General features: G+C 38.5%; 2 protein-coding genes and 1 pseudogene across 2 annotated transcripts; all 3 read right to left on the bottom strand.

Moving 5' to 3' along the window:
- Nucleotides 1-75: 75 nt before the first annotated feature.
- On the bottom strand, nucleotides 76-4,215 carry LOC122330066 (gastrula zinc finger protein XlCGF57.1-like). Its single transcript, XM_043226875.1, has 2 exons — nucleotides 2,789-4,215; nucleotides 76-2,288 (listed from the first exon to the last, which is right to left on the bottom strand). Exons 1-2 carry the CDS (start codon nucleotides 2,955-2,957, stop codon nucleotides 1,036-1,038), a joined length of 1,422 nt encoding a protein of 473 aa, XP_043082810.1. The 5' UTR covers nucleotides 2,958-4,215; the 3' UTR covers nucleotides 76-1,035.
- Nucleotides 4,216-4,225: 10 nt separating this feature from the next.
- Nucleotides 4,226-5,409, bottom strand: LOC122332617 (annotated as a pseudogene).
- LOC122332610 (zinc finger protein 708-like) lies at nucleotides 5,369-15,975 on the bottom strand. The gene is made up of 5 exons (XM_043229957.1): nucleotides 15,635-15,975; nucleotides 13,804-14,426; nucleotides 8,991-9,294; nucleotides 7,810-8,637; nucleotides 5,369-5,676 (listed from the first exon to the last, which is right to left on the bottom strand). The coding sequence occupies exons 1-5, from the start codon at nucleotides 15,771-15,773 to the stop codon at nucleotides 5,564-5,566; spliced, it is 2,007 nt and encodes a 668-aa protein (XP_043085892.1). The 5' UTR covers nucleotides 15,774-15,975; the 3' UTR covers nucleotides 5,369-5,563.
- Between the last annotated feature and the right edge of the window lie 1,853 nt (nucleotides 15,976-17,828).

Below are 17,828 nucleotides of genomic sequence, written 5' to 3'. Positions count from 1 at the left end.
TAATCTGTGGTAGTTTACAGGAAATCATACACGTGAATTGTGATATTATAGTACACAGAAAAAGAATATGCACACTTCAATTTAAACAGTACATTTATTTGTGTAGCAGTGTGTTACATGTAAACAGAACATGAAACTAATCGTTCAGAGAAGTTGAGCAAGAAAAAGTTTAGATCCAAATAGCAAAAAAAACCACAAAAATACTGCTTTCAACACAATCATCCCAACACTCCTACATACTGAGCTAGCCTAGCTCTCTGTTCATAGCTTTCTGACCGATCTGCACCGGTGCACCTCAGGGTTATGTTCTCTCAGCGCTGCTCTTCTCTCTGTACACCAAGACCTTTCTGCCAAGCTCCCGAGGTTTGCATCAAAGGCTTTAGTCCAGTATGAACTACAATGTGATTTTTAAGGTTTCCATTACATGTGAAGGAAAACAGAAAACAGCCATAACGTTATGTCCTTACTACACGCAATGCGACAATTCAAGCGCTTGCAAGCAGTTTGGGTGTCCACACCAGACGCAGCGTGTGGGGCGAGCTTTCTCTGGAAGTTCATGAATATTAAAAGATTTTACCTTCATTCAACGTACATACCGAGTGACTGATATCATCTCTGAGATGGAATATTCTCGATGGAGTTCTCAGTTCTAGCGGTCATCTTTGCTTTAATTTATTGTTAAGATCTAGGGTTACTATCCGTTGTGCCCACTGTGAATTCTCAAGTGTGTCGTAAGGCTTCCTTCGTAGCTAAAAGACTTTCTGCACTGAGAGCAGATGAAACTCTTTTCTGAAGAGTGACTTACCAAGTGACTCTCAAGTTGCACTTTCTGTGTAAAAGTCTTTCCGCACTCAGAGCAGCTGAAAGGCTTTATCCCAGCATAAATTAACATGTGAGTCTTAAGGTTTGTTTTACGTGGGAAAAACTTTCCGCACTGACAGGTGAAAAGGCTTTTCCGAAGAGTGAGTTAGCAAATGGCCCTTAAGGTGTCCTTCCACATTGAGAGCAGTTGAAAGGACTTTATCCCGGCATGAATTAACATTGGAGTCTTGAGGCTTTCTTTATGTTTGAAAGACTTTCCTCACTGAGAGCAGCTGAAGGGTGGATATGCATGTGATCCTTAAGTTGACTTTTCCTGGTAAAACTCTTCCCACACTCAGAGCAGGTAAAAGGCTTTATCCCGGCGTGAATTAACATGTGATTCTTAAGGTTTGATTTACGAGTGAAAGACTTTCCGCACTGAGAGCAGACGAAAGGTTTTTCTGAAGAGTGAGTTACCAGATGATCTGTAAGTTGACTTTTCTTTGTAAAGCTCCTTCCGCACTGAGAGCAGCTGAAAGGCTTTTCTAAAGAGTGAGTAGCCAAATGCTTCTTAAGGTATTCTTTCTTTGTAAAACTCTTTCCGCAGTTAGAGCAGCTGAAAGGCTTTATTCCATCGTGAATTAACATGTGAGTCTTAAGGTTTGGTTTACGTATGAAACTCTTTCCGCACTGAGAGCAGCTGAAAGGTTTTTCTGAAGAGTGGATATGCATGTGATCCTTAAGTTGACTTTTCCTGATAAAACTCTTCCCGCACTCAGAGCAGGTAAAAGGCTTTATCCCGGCGTGAATTAACATGTGAGTCATAAGGTTTGTTTTACAAGTGAAAGACTTTCCGCACTGAGAGCAGACGAAAGGTTTTTCTGAAGAGTGAGTTACCAGATGATCTGTAAGTTGTCTTTTCTTCGTAAAAGTCTTTCCACACTCAGAGCAGCTGAAAGGCTTTATTCCAGCATGAACTAACGTGTGAATCTTAAAGCTTTCTTTACTCACAAAAGACTTTCCGCACTGAGAGCAGCTGAAAGGCTTTTCTAAAGAGTGAGTAGCCGAATGATTCTTAAGGTGTTCTTTCTTTGTAAAACTCCTTCCGCACTCAGAGCAGCTGAAAGGCTTTATCCCAGAATGAATTAACATGTGAGTCTTAAGGTTTGTTTTACGCGTGAAACTCTTTCCGCACTGAGAGCAGCTGAAAGGTTTTTCTGAAGAGTGGATATGCATGTGATCCTTAAGTTGACTTTTCCTGGTAAAACTCTTTCCACACTGAGAGCAGGTAAAAGGCTTTATCCCGGCGTGAATTAACATGTGATTCCTCAGGCTTTTCTTACACGTGAAAGCTTTTCCACACTGAGAGCAGCTGAAAGGTTTTCTGACTTCAGTGCTGCTTTGTTCATTTACATTATGATCTTTTTGATCCTGAGGTTTCTCCAATTCATTCAGATCTTGTCTTTCGTCCTTCACATTCATCAGGTCTAAAATGAATAAAAGGGAATCAATTGGTACAATTGGAAAAAAGAAAACGTGTGTGTACTGGGGCTACAACAAATTATTATATTGATGATTACAATGAACTAATCAACAATTATTTAACTGATTAATCGGTATTTAAAATATACTTCTTTACACCACAGACTAATTACACTTTTAAACACATCTCATATATAAATATATACATTCATATATAAGTGAAGAATTGTATTCACATGCTGTGTAAATTACTTCTGAGCTTTCTTCTTCTTGTGGTTTAAAATCGCTTGAATGTGTAAATTGCCAAATTAATCAGCAAATGATATGCATGCTAAACTATGGAGCCTGGTCCAAATAAAAGTACTAACTGAACATTTATCTACATAAAATAATCAAATTGTTACTCCATGGCAATCACATATAAAATACATAAACAATGAATAATTACAGTAATAAAGTATAATAAATAACTGTGTCAAGCAATGAATTAAGAATAAACACCAACCTCCTTGTTTCTCGTGTTTTATTCTCCAGGCTTCTGGTTCCTCGTGTTTTATTTTCCATGTTTCTGGTTCCTCGTGTTTTATTTTCCATGTTTCTGGTTCCTCGTGTTTTATTCTCCATGTTTCTGGTTCAATCATGTTCTCCTCACTCTCTTCTTTAACAAACATCATCTTCACAGCAGCAGATCTCTGTTTTCTTCAAAACTTAGTCACGACTTTGAGGATGAGAATATTATATGCATGAAACAGATTCGAAATTTGTATTTCTGTATTTACAGAAACATTTCTTTGACTTTGCGTTAAAGCAGCATCTGGACAAAACCACAGAGATCGCGGTGAAACTAAACTTCTTCTTCCTCTGAGGTTTAATGGTGTTTGACAAACAAACGCGTGTTTTCGCGCCACCCGCTGGACTGGAGACTGAAGAGAAGAGAGAATGGGATTTTTTTTAAAGCCGATTTTAAGCGTGAGTTTTCGCGTGTGAGGATTAGAATTTTTACCGTAACATTTCAATGAAATCACCTAACATTGCAGCATATAGAAATTAAGCACGTGACAATGATAAGAGTTAGCCTTGATATTATAATAATAATTATTAATAACAATAAGAGCAAAAAAACTGTAAAATGCTGATGACCTGATTACTCTATCGCAATTAAATTGGATATATATAAAAAAAATCAAAACATATGTGGTGGAAAATTTACTTATACTGATGAAATTTAGAGATTAAAAGTATAATAGTAAAACTACTTTTCTCCCTAATGCAAATACAATCAGCAGACCATGAAAGTTGTTGATAAAACGTAAAAAGTAAAGATAATATATTAATAAAAAGGTAACATTTAATAATTGCGGTTTCTTCGAGCGCACGCACCCGGCCCTAAGCTAACTTCCGCTTTGTGTTTGTTTACAAACGCAGTTGAGGTTTTAGTGATGTGTAATGAAGTTAGTGTCGGGTAGGATGTGTTTTACATACTTTTATTTATGTGCGGCGACACGATTTTTCAAAAGCCTTAAATACGAGCTCATATTAAAATAAAAAAAAGTGTCCTGCTTTTTCTCTCGCTTTAAAGCGCCTCATCTTGGCAGAGAAAAAAAATTGATGTATGTATCAAACATACAGTATTTTTCTTGTCCAATCCAATTAAATGAATTTTTTTTGTAAATAAAAGTTTAAAAGGATTTACAATGCAGATACATTTTTAAAGCCTTCTTTGATCATGTTTACCAAGGGTGCCAATATTTATGGCCATGACTGTGTGTTGCATTTCACTGAGACCTCAGAACTGCAGCTTACAGAATGTGTGCTGTAGCATGATGCTATGATATTTCCTCAAAAGTAAATTGTGGAGACATTTTAATTGTCCGCAACCAGAAATCATCATCATCATCATTTCACAAAACATATGGATTGGCCGTACACACAAAAATGCAAAGTTGTTTTCAGATTTATTCAAATATCACTTTCAGGCTGCCAAAGCGCAAGATCCATCAAGAAGAAACAACGATACGATACAGACGTCTTACACATACAGCTAAACACATCCCTGTGAATGTTTTTTGTGTGCCTGCGTAGAACAGAAGAACAAGTGAAGCGCTTCCCACATGCAGCGCAGTGATAAGGTTTCTCTCCGGTGTGGATCCTCTCGTGTTTGTTCAGATCTCCTGACCTACTGAATCTCCTGTTGCAGTGCGAACACTTATATGGTTTTTCTCCGGTGTGGATGTTTGTGTGTTCTTTAAGCTGGGATGAGCGCGTGAAGCTCTTCTCACACTGGTCACAAGTGTACGGTTTCTCTCCGGTGTGGATCCTCTCGTGTGTTTTCAGGTCTCCTGACCTACTGAATCTCTTGCCGCACTGTGAACACTCACAAGGTCTCTCTCCGGTGTGGATCCTCTCGTGTATTTTCAGGTTTGACGACTGACTGAATCACAGTGTGAACACTCATGAGGTTTTTCTCTAGTGTGGATCCTCTGGTGCCGTTTTAAATGGCTCACTGAAGAAAAAGTCTTGTCACAATCGTAGCACCTGTGCTCTCTCTCACCAGCAGGCATTTTCTCCTTCGTATGAAGCCCAAGGTGTTTCTTCAGGACTGAATGCAGTTTCTCTCTGGTGCGGATGTTCAAGTGATCTTCAAGCTGTGACGAGTCTGGGAAACCCTTCCCACAGTGTAAAGACAAACTGGTTTCTGATTCTGTTATGAATTCAATTCACTTGTTTTTAAACAGATAGGTACAAATTATTAATTAAATGTGCTTGGACAAGTGCTGCATGTTTCTTTGACATTTGATCACAACTGTGCGGTTTAATGCAGCACTTGCATAGCACTCTCTGTGTTTTCATGCACCCGATTGACCTATATTGTCCTCAGTTTAATTTAATGTAAAACGTATGAACAAAACTAAAATTTTCAAACAAGTCAAATGGATGTTCACAAACATAAATTTTAAGTACATAAACTGTTGCACTGTAATCGCTTTCCACACAAAGATGGTGCATACATGGATCAGTTTTCTCACTTGTGTGAACTCTCATATGTAACGTAAGGCTTCCTTTTTGTCTGAAACTCTTCCCGCACTGATGGCATGCGTGTTGTTTCTCTCCGGTGTGGATGCTCATGTGTGCCTTGAGGTTTGATAAGCGTTTGAAACCATTCCCGCACTGATCGGAAGTGAACGGTCTCTCTCCAGTAACTCTCAAGTGAACGTCAAACTTAGTTTTGTATAAGAAACTCTTTCCACAATGAGGGCAGGTGAAAGTCTTCCTGCCTTCTTTAGGCTTTCTGTTTGGTTTGAGAGCAGCTCCGAGGTTTTTCTCCAGTTCTGACACGTTTTTTCTCCTCAGCGTCACTCATTTTTTTGTTCTCCTCGCTTTCTTCGGGAAACTCTAAAATAAAAGCATCAACAGTTCACTTGTCAGGAACATGAGATGTGAAATTATGTAAGTGAACCCTGTTTTAACAGTGGTTTTGATTGGGGATCTAACGATTCAATTCACTTGTTTTTTAAACAGATATTACACGTACAAATTATTAATTAAATGTGTCCTTTTATTATTACTTGGACAAATGCTGCATGTTTCTTTGAGATTTAAATATAACTGTAATAATATAATAATGCAGCACTTGCATAGCACTGCTCTTTTGTTCATTTCGATTGCTCCTATATTGTCCTCAGTTTAATTTAATATAAAACGTATGCAACAAAACTAAAATTTTCAAACAAGCCTCAAATCAAATGAACACAAACATAAATTAATAAGTACATAAATTGTTGCATTCAATCATGATCCAAACAAAGATGGTGCATACATGGATCAGTTTTGTGCAACTTGTAGATAAAATAAATATCTGCATGAAACGAGGCAAAGATTCACTTAATGAATTATATTTACTTAATTATTAAATAAATCGATACGCTATGAACATATTTGCAATATGTTTTTAGAATAACCAAAAAAATTTTTATTAAACGTTACATTGCATTGCGACATTTTGCAGCTAAATTTCAATATGGTGATAATACTCTACACCATGACGAAAGCATGAGCAATTAATCGCAACTTATAAATGTGATACCGGCATCAGCCTAGTTGTGGTAATGTGAAGTAATTGATACATATTTTACTTTAGATCCAGCTCTTTCAGATCTGATGCTGCAAAAATGCATCAAGCAATAAAACGTCATCTGGGTAAATCTGTCCTAACCAGTCACATGACTACTAGAAACACTATTAATGGGATGGTCCAATCAAAATTGCTATACATGTATTGTCTTTGTGGTGGATGTGGTATTCCAGATATGTTTTTTGAATTTGAATAAAATGAATAAACTTTCAAATATCATTTGCCAATATTTTTAGTACAAAAGTAAAAATTTGCTCATTTCAAGTTAGATGTCTGCTACAGATCTCACAATAGTTGAGACGGTGCAGCATCTCCTCTTATAAGGTTATACGTTTCTGGAGTTTCGGTGTTGGGGTTTGATCACAATCCTGCCTGATAAACCTTTCCAGCTGCTAAAGAGTTTAACCCGTAACATTTTTGTTCTTGTTTAATGATGCTCCAAATGTTCTCTCTAGGTGAAAGGATCTGGATGCAGGCAGACCAATTCAGCACTCTTAAAAAGACTTAAAAAGTTTTTCATTGTCCTGCTGAAATAGACGTCATCTGGGGGGAGCATATGTTACTCTAAAACCTTTATATCTTTCAGCATTTATAGCTGCCCATGACGCATTAACAGCTAAAAATAAAACCCAAGAGGTTACAACTTGTTGACAACTTTTCATGTTTGCTTTTCAAAAGAAAAATCCCCAGGAAACAAGACTAAATTAGACCGTATATCATCCATAGAAAATGCATCTTAATTTTTTACATTTAAACTTGAAATAAGAAAAATCTCAGCAGGTAAAGCATTTCTGCAGTGTGCTATTTAAACATAAAACGGAGGAGGACACCGAAACAAACCCTGGGTTTAGCAAAGCGTAGGCTCACAGAGTAAATTGCAGCTCTTTCAGGAACAGACTTGACTTACCCTAAAGTCATCATCCAAACCAGCATCACTGGCAAACATCTAGCTCTCCCATTTAGTAACAACTTGTAGCTTAATAAAGCAACAAGCTCCAACTTACAGTGAATTCATAACAGCTTGTCCTCCGTTTCGCATCAGATACTTTACCATTTTGCGTCGCACATAATAATGCCCTTTAGTTCTTATAAAGTCACTGTTAACCACAGCTCCTTATTAACCCTTTTAAATCAAAAAACACAGCAAGAGAGTTTTTCAAATCAATGCATTTTTATTTTAAAATTCAGCGTTTGTATCATTCGTTTCTATTGTGATACTTCACAAAGCCCATAAAAGCAGTGTAAGGGAAAGCTAACGACACACTCGCACAGTTCAGTCTAGGGCTGCACAACATACCAACATTAATTATAATCTTCAAAAATCGTGCTGAGAATATTGCATCGCGAATAAGCCTGCGATTTAAACATGCACTGCACGCTCCAGGGTCACTTACGGGATTTTTCTCCAGTGTGAATTCTCTCATGTCTTTGCAGGTTTCCCGGCCGTCTGAACCTCTTGTCACAGCATGAGCACTCGTACGGTTTCTCTCCGGTGTGGATCATCTCGTGTGTTTTCAGATGATGTGACTGGATGAACCTCTTGTCGCAGCGTGAGCACTTGTAAGGTTTCTCTCCGGTGTGGATCCTCTGGTGCCGTTTCAAATGCTGAGCTAAAGTAAAAGTCTTTTTGCACTCAATGCACATGTACTCTCTCAGACCAGCATGTATCTTCTGGTGTGCTTTCAAATGGTCTATACATGAAAAACTCTTTCCGCACAGATGACATGGATGCTGCTTCTCCTTTCTATGAATGTTCAGGTGTTTCCTCAGGACCGCAGCCCACATAAACGTTTTTCCGCACTGATCGCACGCGTGCCGATCCCCGCCAGTGTGAATGATCATGTGATCCTTAAGGTTTGCCGACTGCGAGAAGCTCTTCCCGCACTGATCACAAGTGTATGGTTTCTCTCCGGTGTGAACTCTTGTATGTGCCGTAAGGTGTCCTTTTTGTGTGAAACTCTTCCCACATTGATTACAGGAGTACGGTTTCTCTCCGGTGTGAATGTTCTTGTGTTTCTTGAGGCTTGAGGACTGTGTGAAGCTCTTCCCGCACTGGTCACAAGTGAACAGTTTCTCTCCGGTGTGAACCCTCATGTGAAGCTCAAGACTGTGTTTCCATGTGAAACTTTTTCCACACCGAGTGCAGGTGAAAGATGTTTTGGCTCTTTTTTTCTTTAAATCTCTCCGTTTGGGGATTTCGTCACCTTTCACATGATTTTTTCCTCAACTTCACTCTGTGCTTTTTTCTCCTTGGTATGCTCGATCAGCTCTGAAACCAAAAAAAAAAAAAAAAAATAAAAGTGAAAATTTACAACAGTTTTTCTCATTTACCATTTATTTGAATTTTTTTATTAATTTATCATTGTATGGTGCTTTTAAATGTTTTATTTCTCATCCATGCATTTTCATTGCTTATCACAATCTAATGACCGTGATGAATAAACTGTTTAGTCTGAATGAATGGTAGATAAGAATGAAGGTTTACTGAAATGAAAGGCTTATGGGATGTTATTGCGCTTAACCCTAAAACTTTGTGTGTTCCACAAACGGTAACTTAAGTATTAAATTAACCAACCTCCTTGTTCCTCGTCTTTTATTCTCCAGGTTTCTGGTTCCTCGTCTTTTATTCTCCAGGTTTCTGGTTCCTCGTCTTTTATTCTCCAGGTTTCTGGTTCCTCGTCTTTTATTCTCCAGGTTTCTGGTTCCTCGTCTTTTATTCTCCAGGGCTCTGGTTCCTCCTGTTTTATCGTCCAGGTTTCTGGTTCCTCCTGTTTGATTCTCCACTCTTCTGGTTCACTCGTGTTCTCCTTACTCTCCTCTTTGACCAACACCATCTCAGTAGATCTCAGCTCAGATGATACTCCTTCAGGAACTGCTTGCTTCCAAAGTCAGACACAACTTTGAGGATGAGACTACATGTATTTATCGGGTTGGTTAAAAAAAAATCTATATTTTTATGTACACACACAAAAACCCAATTCTAAATAGTTGTATTTAAGCAGCAAAATAACAGACACCGCAGTGAAACTAATCTTCTTCTTCTGAGGTTTAATGGTGTCCCGCAAACAAACGCGCGTGTTTTAGCGCCCCCCGCTGGACTGGAGAGCGAGGAGGGTCAATAATTCCGTGGACATCAGTTCACCGTATAGAGGATAAAAACTTCAATCTGTCCTTATCTGATGTTTCCAGCACTTTGGCAACACAAATGTATAGGTTTTGGCATGCCCATCTAAACAGTTTGTGCATCTATCTCATTTCATAGAGAGTTTTAAGGCGAAATACTGTGCTAATGTGCACACATTTTAGAGCATAAATCGAAACAGTGAATGAAGTGAGTTTTAAGATTTTGTTGACATATTTAAGTAAATGTTCTTATAGAAAAAAATGTGGGTGTCTCATTTTGTCATTCCGTAAAACTAAACTAAACTAAAACAAACAAAAACTAACTGAAATAAAATAACTTTCATAACCGTTTGCATAATCATTGCGTCAAACTCATTTTCCTCTTGGCGGGAGATATCGGAGTTGTGCGGCGGTTTAGGGAAACGGCTTTGTGCATCACGAGCAGGTTTTTTGACACAGAGACGCAAAAGAGTTTAAAGTTGAGTCCAGCACAGGTCCTGTGCAGCAGCAGTGCTTAAACACCCGACCAGACAGCGGTGTATTTAACAGACCAGAACTGCTTGACATAGAATTCCGCGAGTCGCAATCCGAACTATTATAAAAATAAAAAAAAGAACCTTCCCAGAATGTTCCGTGCATGTTATTTGTAAGTAATAAAATCAAACCTAAAAATATCATACAGGGAACGTTCCCTAGATCGTTCTTATCTGGGAACGTTCTGTGTTTGTTGGGATAGTCCCAGTTATTAAAAAAGTGAGCAAGACACAACAGTAGCCAGGTTTTTGCGGGGAAAAATGTTAATTTTTTACCGATATTGCTGTCGGAAGAGCCCTTTATCGATATTTTCCTTTTAACTTTAGCGCATAAATTCTGTATGGATACTTCAAATGTCGCAAAAATTAGTTTACGAGAAAATGGACTTTAACGCAAATAAACGCGTCGCATGACAGAATTAGCCTGTAAGCAGCTTCAGTGTCGCTCGTCGTCAAAGCAACGTTAAATCAAAGCAGCTCTTTAAATCATACTTATATTGCTGTGTCTAAAATTGTGTAAATGTCCTGATGCTTATGCTGCTTTTAGCATGTAGCTATAAAATTAATACCTGGAAAAGAAACATATAAATTAACATATGCTTATCGGTTAATAATGGCTTTACGGCCGTCTGTCGGTTACCATAAATAGAATTAACATTTATATTTCTATAAGTTAATCAGAAAAAAAAGTAATACAACTGCATCGGCTCATGAATAGCACATTGCCTGAGGATGAAGTTTCTGAACTGTCTAAGCCTATAACAAAGTACAAGAACATAAAAAACACAAGTTTGGTGAGTTTTCATGTAGGCTTAGGCCTAATGTTTAATGTCGCTAGATCCAATAAAGATCCAGTAAAAATGGCTTCAGACTCACAAACTAAAATGTAGCCAAAGCTTAATTAGTAAGAAGCCACAGGTGTTCTATTAGGACTCAGTTAACCAATCAGATCACAGCAGGATTTTTTACAGAAAACGCCATTGCCACAGATTATTATGTTTTTTTTGGAAGGCGTTAATGAATGTCACTGTACATGACTTGTTGAGTCTATGGTAGAGTTCAAAGACTTTGTTCCATCTGACTGCAGCTACAGCGGGAGCATCTGAAGATAAAATAAAGATAATGTGTACTGTTTGTTTATTTAGGTCTTCTTGACTTCTTGTATCTATATGGCGCGTTTTTGATAATCTTCCATTGATTGCCGATGACTTTGAGTTTCTGAGGAGAGGCGAGCAGTTCACGGTGTCTTGCTTCTTCACACAAGCAAAAACATTTTTTCATTTGGTTCAGTGCTACTTCTTCCTAAAGGTTTCGTTGCAGCGGCGAAGGAAAACATACTTGAATTAGCCTAAATAATGATTAACTGTTGGCAAATAAATTGTTAGATTTCATTCACCAGTGCAGTGAGCAGACAATTCATATTTATTTATATATTTTTAACATTTGACAATGACCACTAATTAATATTTAGTTTTTTTCCCTAGGTTTTGTGTTACTACATTAAGTTTATATACATGGGCCAAAAAAAACAAAAGAATTAAGTGTTTATTAAATGTTAGTCCCGCATACTAAATGTTTATTTGTCACACATCACTGATTACCAATAACATTGGAACTATCTGGAGTGCAACTAGTGAATGAGATATAAATAAAATCACACAGGTACAGCGCCATGTCTTGCCACGACACCGAACACCAGCTGCTGACCTGTCAGTCTTTGGCAGATGGGCAAACCCTGGACCTCTTCTTCTACCGAACCTTCTGCCTGATGCATGTCTGGGGCTGGGTGGGGACTGTGTTTCCCATTGACTCTATAATATGGTTGTTAAAGTGATTCCTCTTAATATGTGGCACAAGCTCTTTGACCAGCTCCTTTGTTCACAGCAATCAAGGTGTAGTTGAGTGAAGTTGGTGTAGGCCAGGGATGGCCAGCGTCGGTCCTGCTCCGCTTACATGAGCAGGTACAAACCATTTTCACTCAATCATCGAGAATGCTAGACGTTAGCCGAGAATCACAGAAGCACAATAAACTGCATTCTCTGTAGGTTTTGTCATTCTTCATTAGGGTACCACATACAGATTTGGGCAAACAGGTAATGGCGTTGTTTAAAACAGGCTATTTTGTTTGCTGTCGACATGACGGTTGACCACTGTTGTGTGTATCCTGACGCAAAATGCAGTTAAAATTCCTACACAATGGTAATAGTGTGATAAAGGTGTGTACGTGTCCATACTGCACTTCAATAATGCACAACAGGAATACTTCTATGTCTCAAGCCAATTTGTGTTTATTTCCAGTATGACCAAAATCTGTTTACATGGTAGATTCTCAATCACAGTATTGTCTTAATCGTGCTAAAATCTGAATATCGTCATCCATGTAAGCATACTGTCTCAGCTCAGATGGTTGCTATGTTTCTCTCCCAATACAAACATCATTGTGTTACCTTATTAATCACGTAATCTGAGTTGTCACACTCAAGTATAATTTAGACATTTCTATAAGAATATTCTCAAACACAAAGATAACAAACGCGAATGGAAATGTATGAACTATTTAATATTAATTAAAAATGACAGACAAGTGATTAGAACATGATAGTCAGTTGTTTGGGTAACATACATGAAAGTTATGCGACTGAGTCCTTTTAGCATTATTTTGGTTGATCTGATGCATGTTAAAGACGTCTCTGTGTCGTTCTATGAATGCGAGTGTTCTGTGAGGAACAAAAGGGTCTAGTGGGAATCTTCATCTGGTTCTTGTCTTCTAGTTGGGGAAGTCAGTCCAAAGAAGTCTTTAGCTTGTGATTTCGATCATGTTTTCACACGTGTTGGTCGTGCCGTGCTTCTCATCTCCATCCTGAGTTGAATTATCAAGTGTTCTTTTGTTTTAATGCTGCAAACTGTTCAAAGTTGGTCAGGCTTACTTCAGACTGGTTGTGGGATCTGATTCACGATCATCCACCTTGTCTTGTGCCTCTTAGTGGAACTCGATACTTATTCTGTCTGAATCTTAGGTTGTCTGATGCGCTACATTGTTGATGCAACAAATACGTTTATTAAGGTAAAACGAACGCAAAATTCACTTTTAAATGCGTCATGGAACCATCACCCTATAATGATAAAAATCCATTCAGTGTTATAAATTATAACCCCTTTCTCAGACCAAGCCGTTGAGATCACAAACCCAGGCCCCATGTTTTACTGTTTTAGCACAAACCGGCTCTGAGCCGTCTTCACGCTTAAACAGGATTAGACAAGAATGTCTAAGTGTCTGCAGCAGTTGGATGTCACAATAACAGTCAATCAATATCAACTTGTGGAAATTGGGCGTCCAACGACCCCTTTAACATGTATCCTTAAAGGAGAACTGCAGCATTTTTCCATATTCTACTATGTTTTTTCCCTCAAATGGACAAGTTTATACCAACCTCTTCCTTGTCAGATCGCTCTAGCACACGGCACCACTATATGTTAGCATTTAGCTTATACCATTCATTCCTTAGGATCCATGAATGTAGAAGCCACACTTCCATATTTTCCATATTTACATGATTAGTTACACAAGTAAGTATAGTGGCATAAAATGGTGGTATGGGGGTTTCTAAATTAAGTTGAGGGAAGAACACTGGAGTTTTCCGATAAAGGTCTTTCCAAATGGAGAGCAGCTGAAAGGCTTTTATAAAAATTCTTTCTACAGTAAAAGTAGTAGATGAAAAGCTTTCAGCCAGCGTGAAGTAACATGTGCCTCTGAAGGTTGGATTTCTGCGTGAAACTCTTCCCGCACTGAGAGCAGCGGAAAGGCTTTTCTGAAGAGTGCGTTACCAGATGATTGTTAAGTTGTCCTTTCTGAGTGAAAGTCTTTCCGCACTCAGAGCAGCTGAAAGACTTTATCCCGGCGTGAATTAACATGTGGTTCTTAAGGTTTGATTTGTCTCTAAACGTCTTTCCGCACTGAGAGCAGAAAAAAGGCTTTTTCCCAGCATGAATCAACATGTGCCTCTGATGGTTTGATTTATGCGTGAAGCTCTTTCCGCACTGAGAGCAGCTGAAAGACTTCTTTCCAGCATGAATTAACATGTGATTATCAAGACTTGATTTCTGTCTAAAACGCCTTCCGCACTGAGAGCAGCTCAAAGGCTTTATTCCAGCGTGAATTAACATGTGATTCTCAAGGCTCACTTTCTGCGTAAAACACTTCCCACACTGAGAGCAGCTGAAAGGCCTTTTGACCTCAGTTTTTTGAATGCTGCAATTCACTGACGTTTCTCCATCGACCTCACGTTCTCTCTGATCCCGATATTTCTCCTCCACTTCATGCACATCTTGTCTTTCTTCTTTGATTTTCATCAGGCCTAAAATGAAAATGAATTGGTGCATGGGAAAAAAAAATGAAAGGGTTAAATTATTTATGTACAGAAGAACAACGTCAAAACTATCCCTTTTTAACACGGACCCACGACCATATCTAAAAACACACTGAATGCTCCAGCAAACAAGGTTTGTTCTTTAATCGTATTCCGTAAAGTAACAATTCAATTAATATGTTCTATTCATGCTATTAGGAGAACACTTCTGAGACTAAATCTGACCGAACTTGAACTTCCACATCACATTACACATCACAAATCACTAATTATTACAGATCAGACATCTAGTTAAATTCCGCGTCGTGACGATGCTGTCAGGTATGTGCCCTGGAGCGCGGTCAAACAGGTCAAAATTGTAAACTGAGATGTATTCATAACCTAAAAGCTATATAAATAACGTTTCCATTGACGTATGGTTTGATAGGACAGGAAAATATTTGGCCCAGATACAGCTATTTGGAATATATTGGGAATCTGAGGGTGCAAATAGGCTAATTTTCCAAATGATCTAGAGTAAAACGGTCAAGTTTTACAGTTTTTGAATCCATTCAGCCAAACTCCGGGACGGATCCAGTGAGTGCTTGATGGGGAGACCAGGAGTTTTTCAGGAGGTGACTCAACTCAAGGTCTTCGTCTATTAAATCACCTGTACACGAATATTACTTGCACAATAAATAATTCCCGTCTTTTAAAACACACGAGAACGGAGTCTCTGTCCAGTCCAAGGTTTGCACGAAGCTCTCTCCATCTCGGAAAAGACACGCGTTTTATATTTATATATATATTATTGTAGTTCTGTATCTGTTCCAATACCTTCTCGTCTCAGTTGGTGTACGACTACGTTTTTTGGGGATGTTTTTTTTTTGTAATTTGCAAAGTGCAATCGTGATCGATGACAGCTGAAATGCACGTGCGCATTTGTCCATGCGCGTTGCCGTAGTATTTACAGGCGCTTCCTTGCCACTTAACTTAAATAGCGGCTTACTGACGTAAAACAAAGCTTTGTCATTCTAAAAAGCAACTTTAATTCTTATTAAAGTAAAAATTTTATTTTCCCGGTGTCAGTTTACTCACATTTCCGTAAGCAGTTTGAAATATGGATTGAAGTTATTATCTTAATGATAATCTACGCCTTCTGTGGTACAATCTGTAGATGTACCACAGAAAGTCATTAGAGAAGAATAAACACAAACCTTCTTGTTCCTCCTGTTTTATTCTCCATGTTTCTGGTTCCTCGTGTTTTATCTTCAGTGTTTCTGGTTCTTCTTGTTTTATTCTCCATGTTTTTGGTTCAATCATGTTCTCCTCACTCTCCTCTTTAAGAAACATCATCTTCACAGCAGCAGATCTCAGTTCAGATGATACTACTCCAGATATTTCTGCTTGCTTCAAAACTACGAGGACGAAAATATTACAATTTTACCGTCCTGGTCCAAAAACTATACTTCTTTATTTACAGGAGAGACATTTCTAGCCGTTTTTGTTAAACCAGCATCCCGACAAAACAACACAGACCTCGCAGTGAAACTAATCTTCTTCCTCTGAGGTTTAATGGTGTTAAACGTGTGTTTTAGCGCCACCTTCTGGACTGGAGACTGAAACGGCGGGAAATCGTATGCCTCTGGGGCGCTGATTTGTTTTGATTTGGAAAATCCAATCTGCACAAACAAATAATTAATAAATTACAGACCCGCAGCAACAACGACAGTCTTCATGAGTGATGATTGGTATAGAAACACGATAGAAGTCAAACATTTCAGTGAAAATCTGTTTCCTAATGCTGAAGGGCCATTCCATTGCATCCAAAATTCTTTGTTTATTTGTTTTATTTATTGCATAGATAGTACTTTTTGGATTTTAGTTTTAAAGTTCTCTGTAGTCACAGTCCATTAATAAATAATTGACCGTTTACAAAGACCCGCCATTTTTAGTTACTGTTGGCTCACACTACACATGTTCTCATGCAGTAAAAAATACATATCGCAACGCCAAGAGAAACTAACACCAATTAGAATAAATTCAAAGTAGCAAAACTACAACAGTAACAGTATCGGCTATTACAGTTAAAGACAGAACTACTACTTTGCATTTTTTAACCCATCCAAGTGCACTGTAGTGAGAACTGAACAACCACTGTGAACACACACAGAGAAAGAGAGAGCAAAAGAGAGAGAGAGAGAAAGAGTGAGAGAGAGAAAGTGAGAGAGAGAAAGAGTGAACACACACCTGGAGCAGTGGGCAGGCAATATAAAAGTACACAAATTTGAAACTAATGAGTGATCCTCTGCTGCCATCTACAAGTTATAATGATAATTGAATATATTTTCCATCTTAAAAGTCTTTGTTTTTTGCTAAGAGACTTTTAGTTTAGATGGCAATTATAAGTGTTTAAAATGTGTTTGTAAGTGTAATGTATTGTCATTTTGACAGTGTGGCTTTAAGAAACTCTCTGGACTCCGCATTTGTTTTGCATAAGCTCCGCCTCACTCTTGTACACGAGAACAGATATTGAAGTAAAGTCGCCTGGAACACTTGAGAGCACTGTGTCGGTATCGTGCATTATTTTACATGGTGTCAGAAGTCTGTAAAACACGAAAAAGGCAGAATGGCATCCTCGCAGTTCGAGCATCCAAGAATCGTCTGGGACGCTCCGGATTTATATTAGGAATTCGAAAGATTTCGGAGTCACGTCACGTTTGTCTTCGAAGGCCCACTATCAGAGCTGACCGCAAAGCAGCGTGCAGGCTGGCTAGGCACATGGATTGGCGAACAAGGCCGAGAGATTTATAAGACATTTAACTGGGCGGAAGGTGAGAAGGATGATCCATTTAAAGTGTTGGACAAATTCGCAAGCTATATAAGGCCGCGAAAGAATAAGAGGATAGCCAGACATCGTTTTAAGCAAAGAAAACAAGCGATTGCTGAAAGTTTTGATAACTTTGTGAAGGATTTAAGACTTATACTAATGGATTGTGAGTATGCTGATCCAGATGACATGTTGATCGATGCAATAATCGCGGGTGTCAGAGAGAAGCGCGTTCAAGAGCGACTGTTAGACAGAGGAGAAGATTTAACGCTGGCAAAAGCGCTGGAAACCGCTCAGCAATTTGAACTTTCCCAAAAGCAGATTCAAATCGTCAGGGAAGAGGAGTCTCAAGTGCGAGCAGTACAAGTGAAAACAAAATACCAAGTGGCAAACAAAAAAGCCTATCAGAAATATCAACTTAAATATCCTCAGAAAGAAATGCATGTGAACCAGCCCAAAAAGTGCTCAACCTGTGGTAAAGACCCTCAGCACAAGTGGAATCAAGGAAAATGCCCAGCAAAAGGCTCTGTTTGTTCCTACTGTCATAAGCCAAACCACTGGGTGGCAGTATGTCGCAAAAG

The sequence above is a fragment of the Puntigrus tetrazona genome, chromosome 3 (assembly GCF_018831695.1).
Source record: "Puntigrus tetrazona isolate hp1 chromosome 3, ASM1883169v1, whole genome shotgun sequence".
In the NCBI taxonomy this organism is placed as follows: Eukaryota; Metazoa; Chordata; class Actinopteri; order Cypriniformes; family Cyprinidae; genus Puntigrus; species Puntigrus tetrazona.
This window is presented reverse-complemented; position numbering and strand designations above follow the sequence as displayed.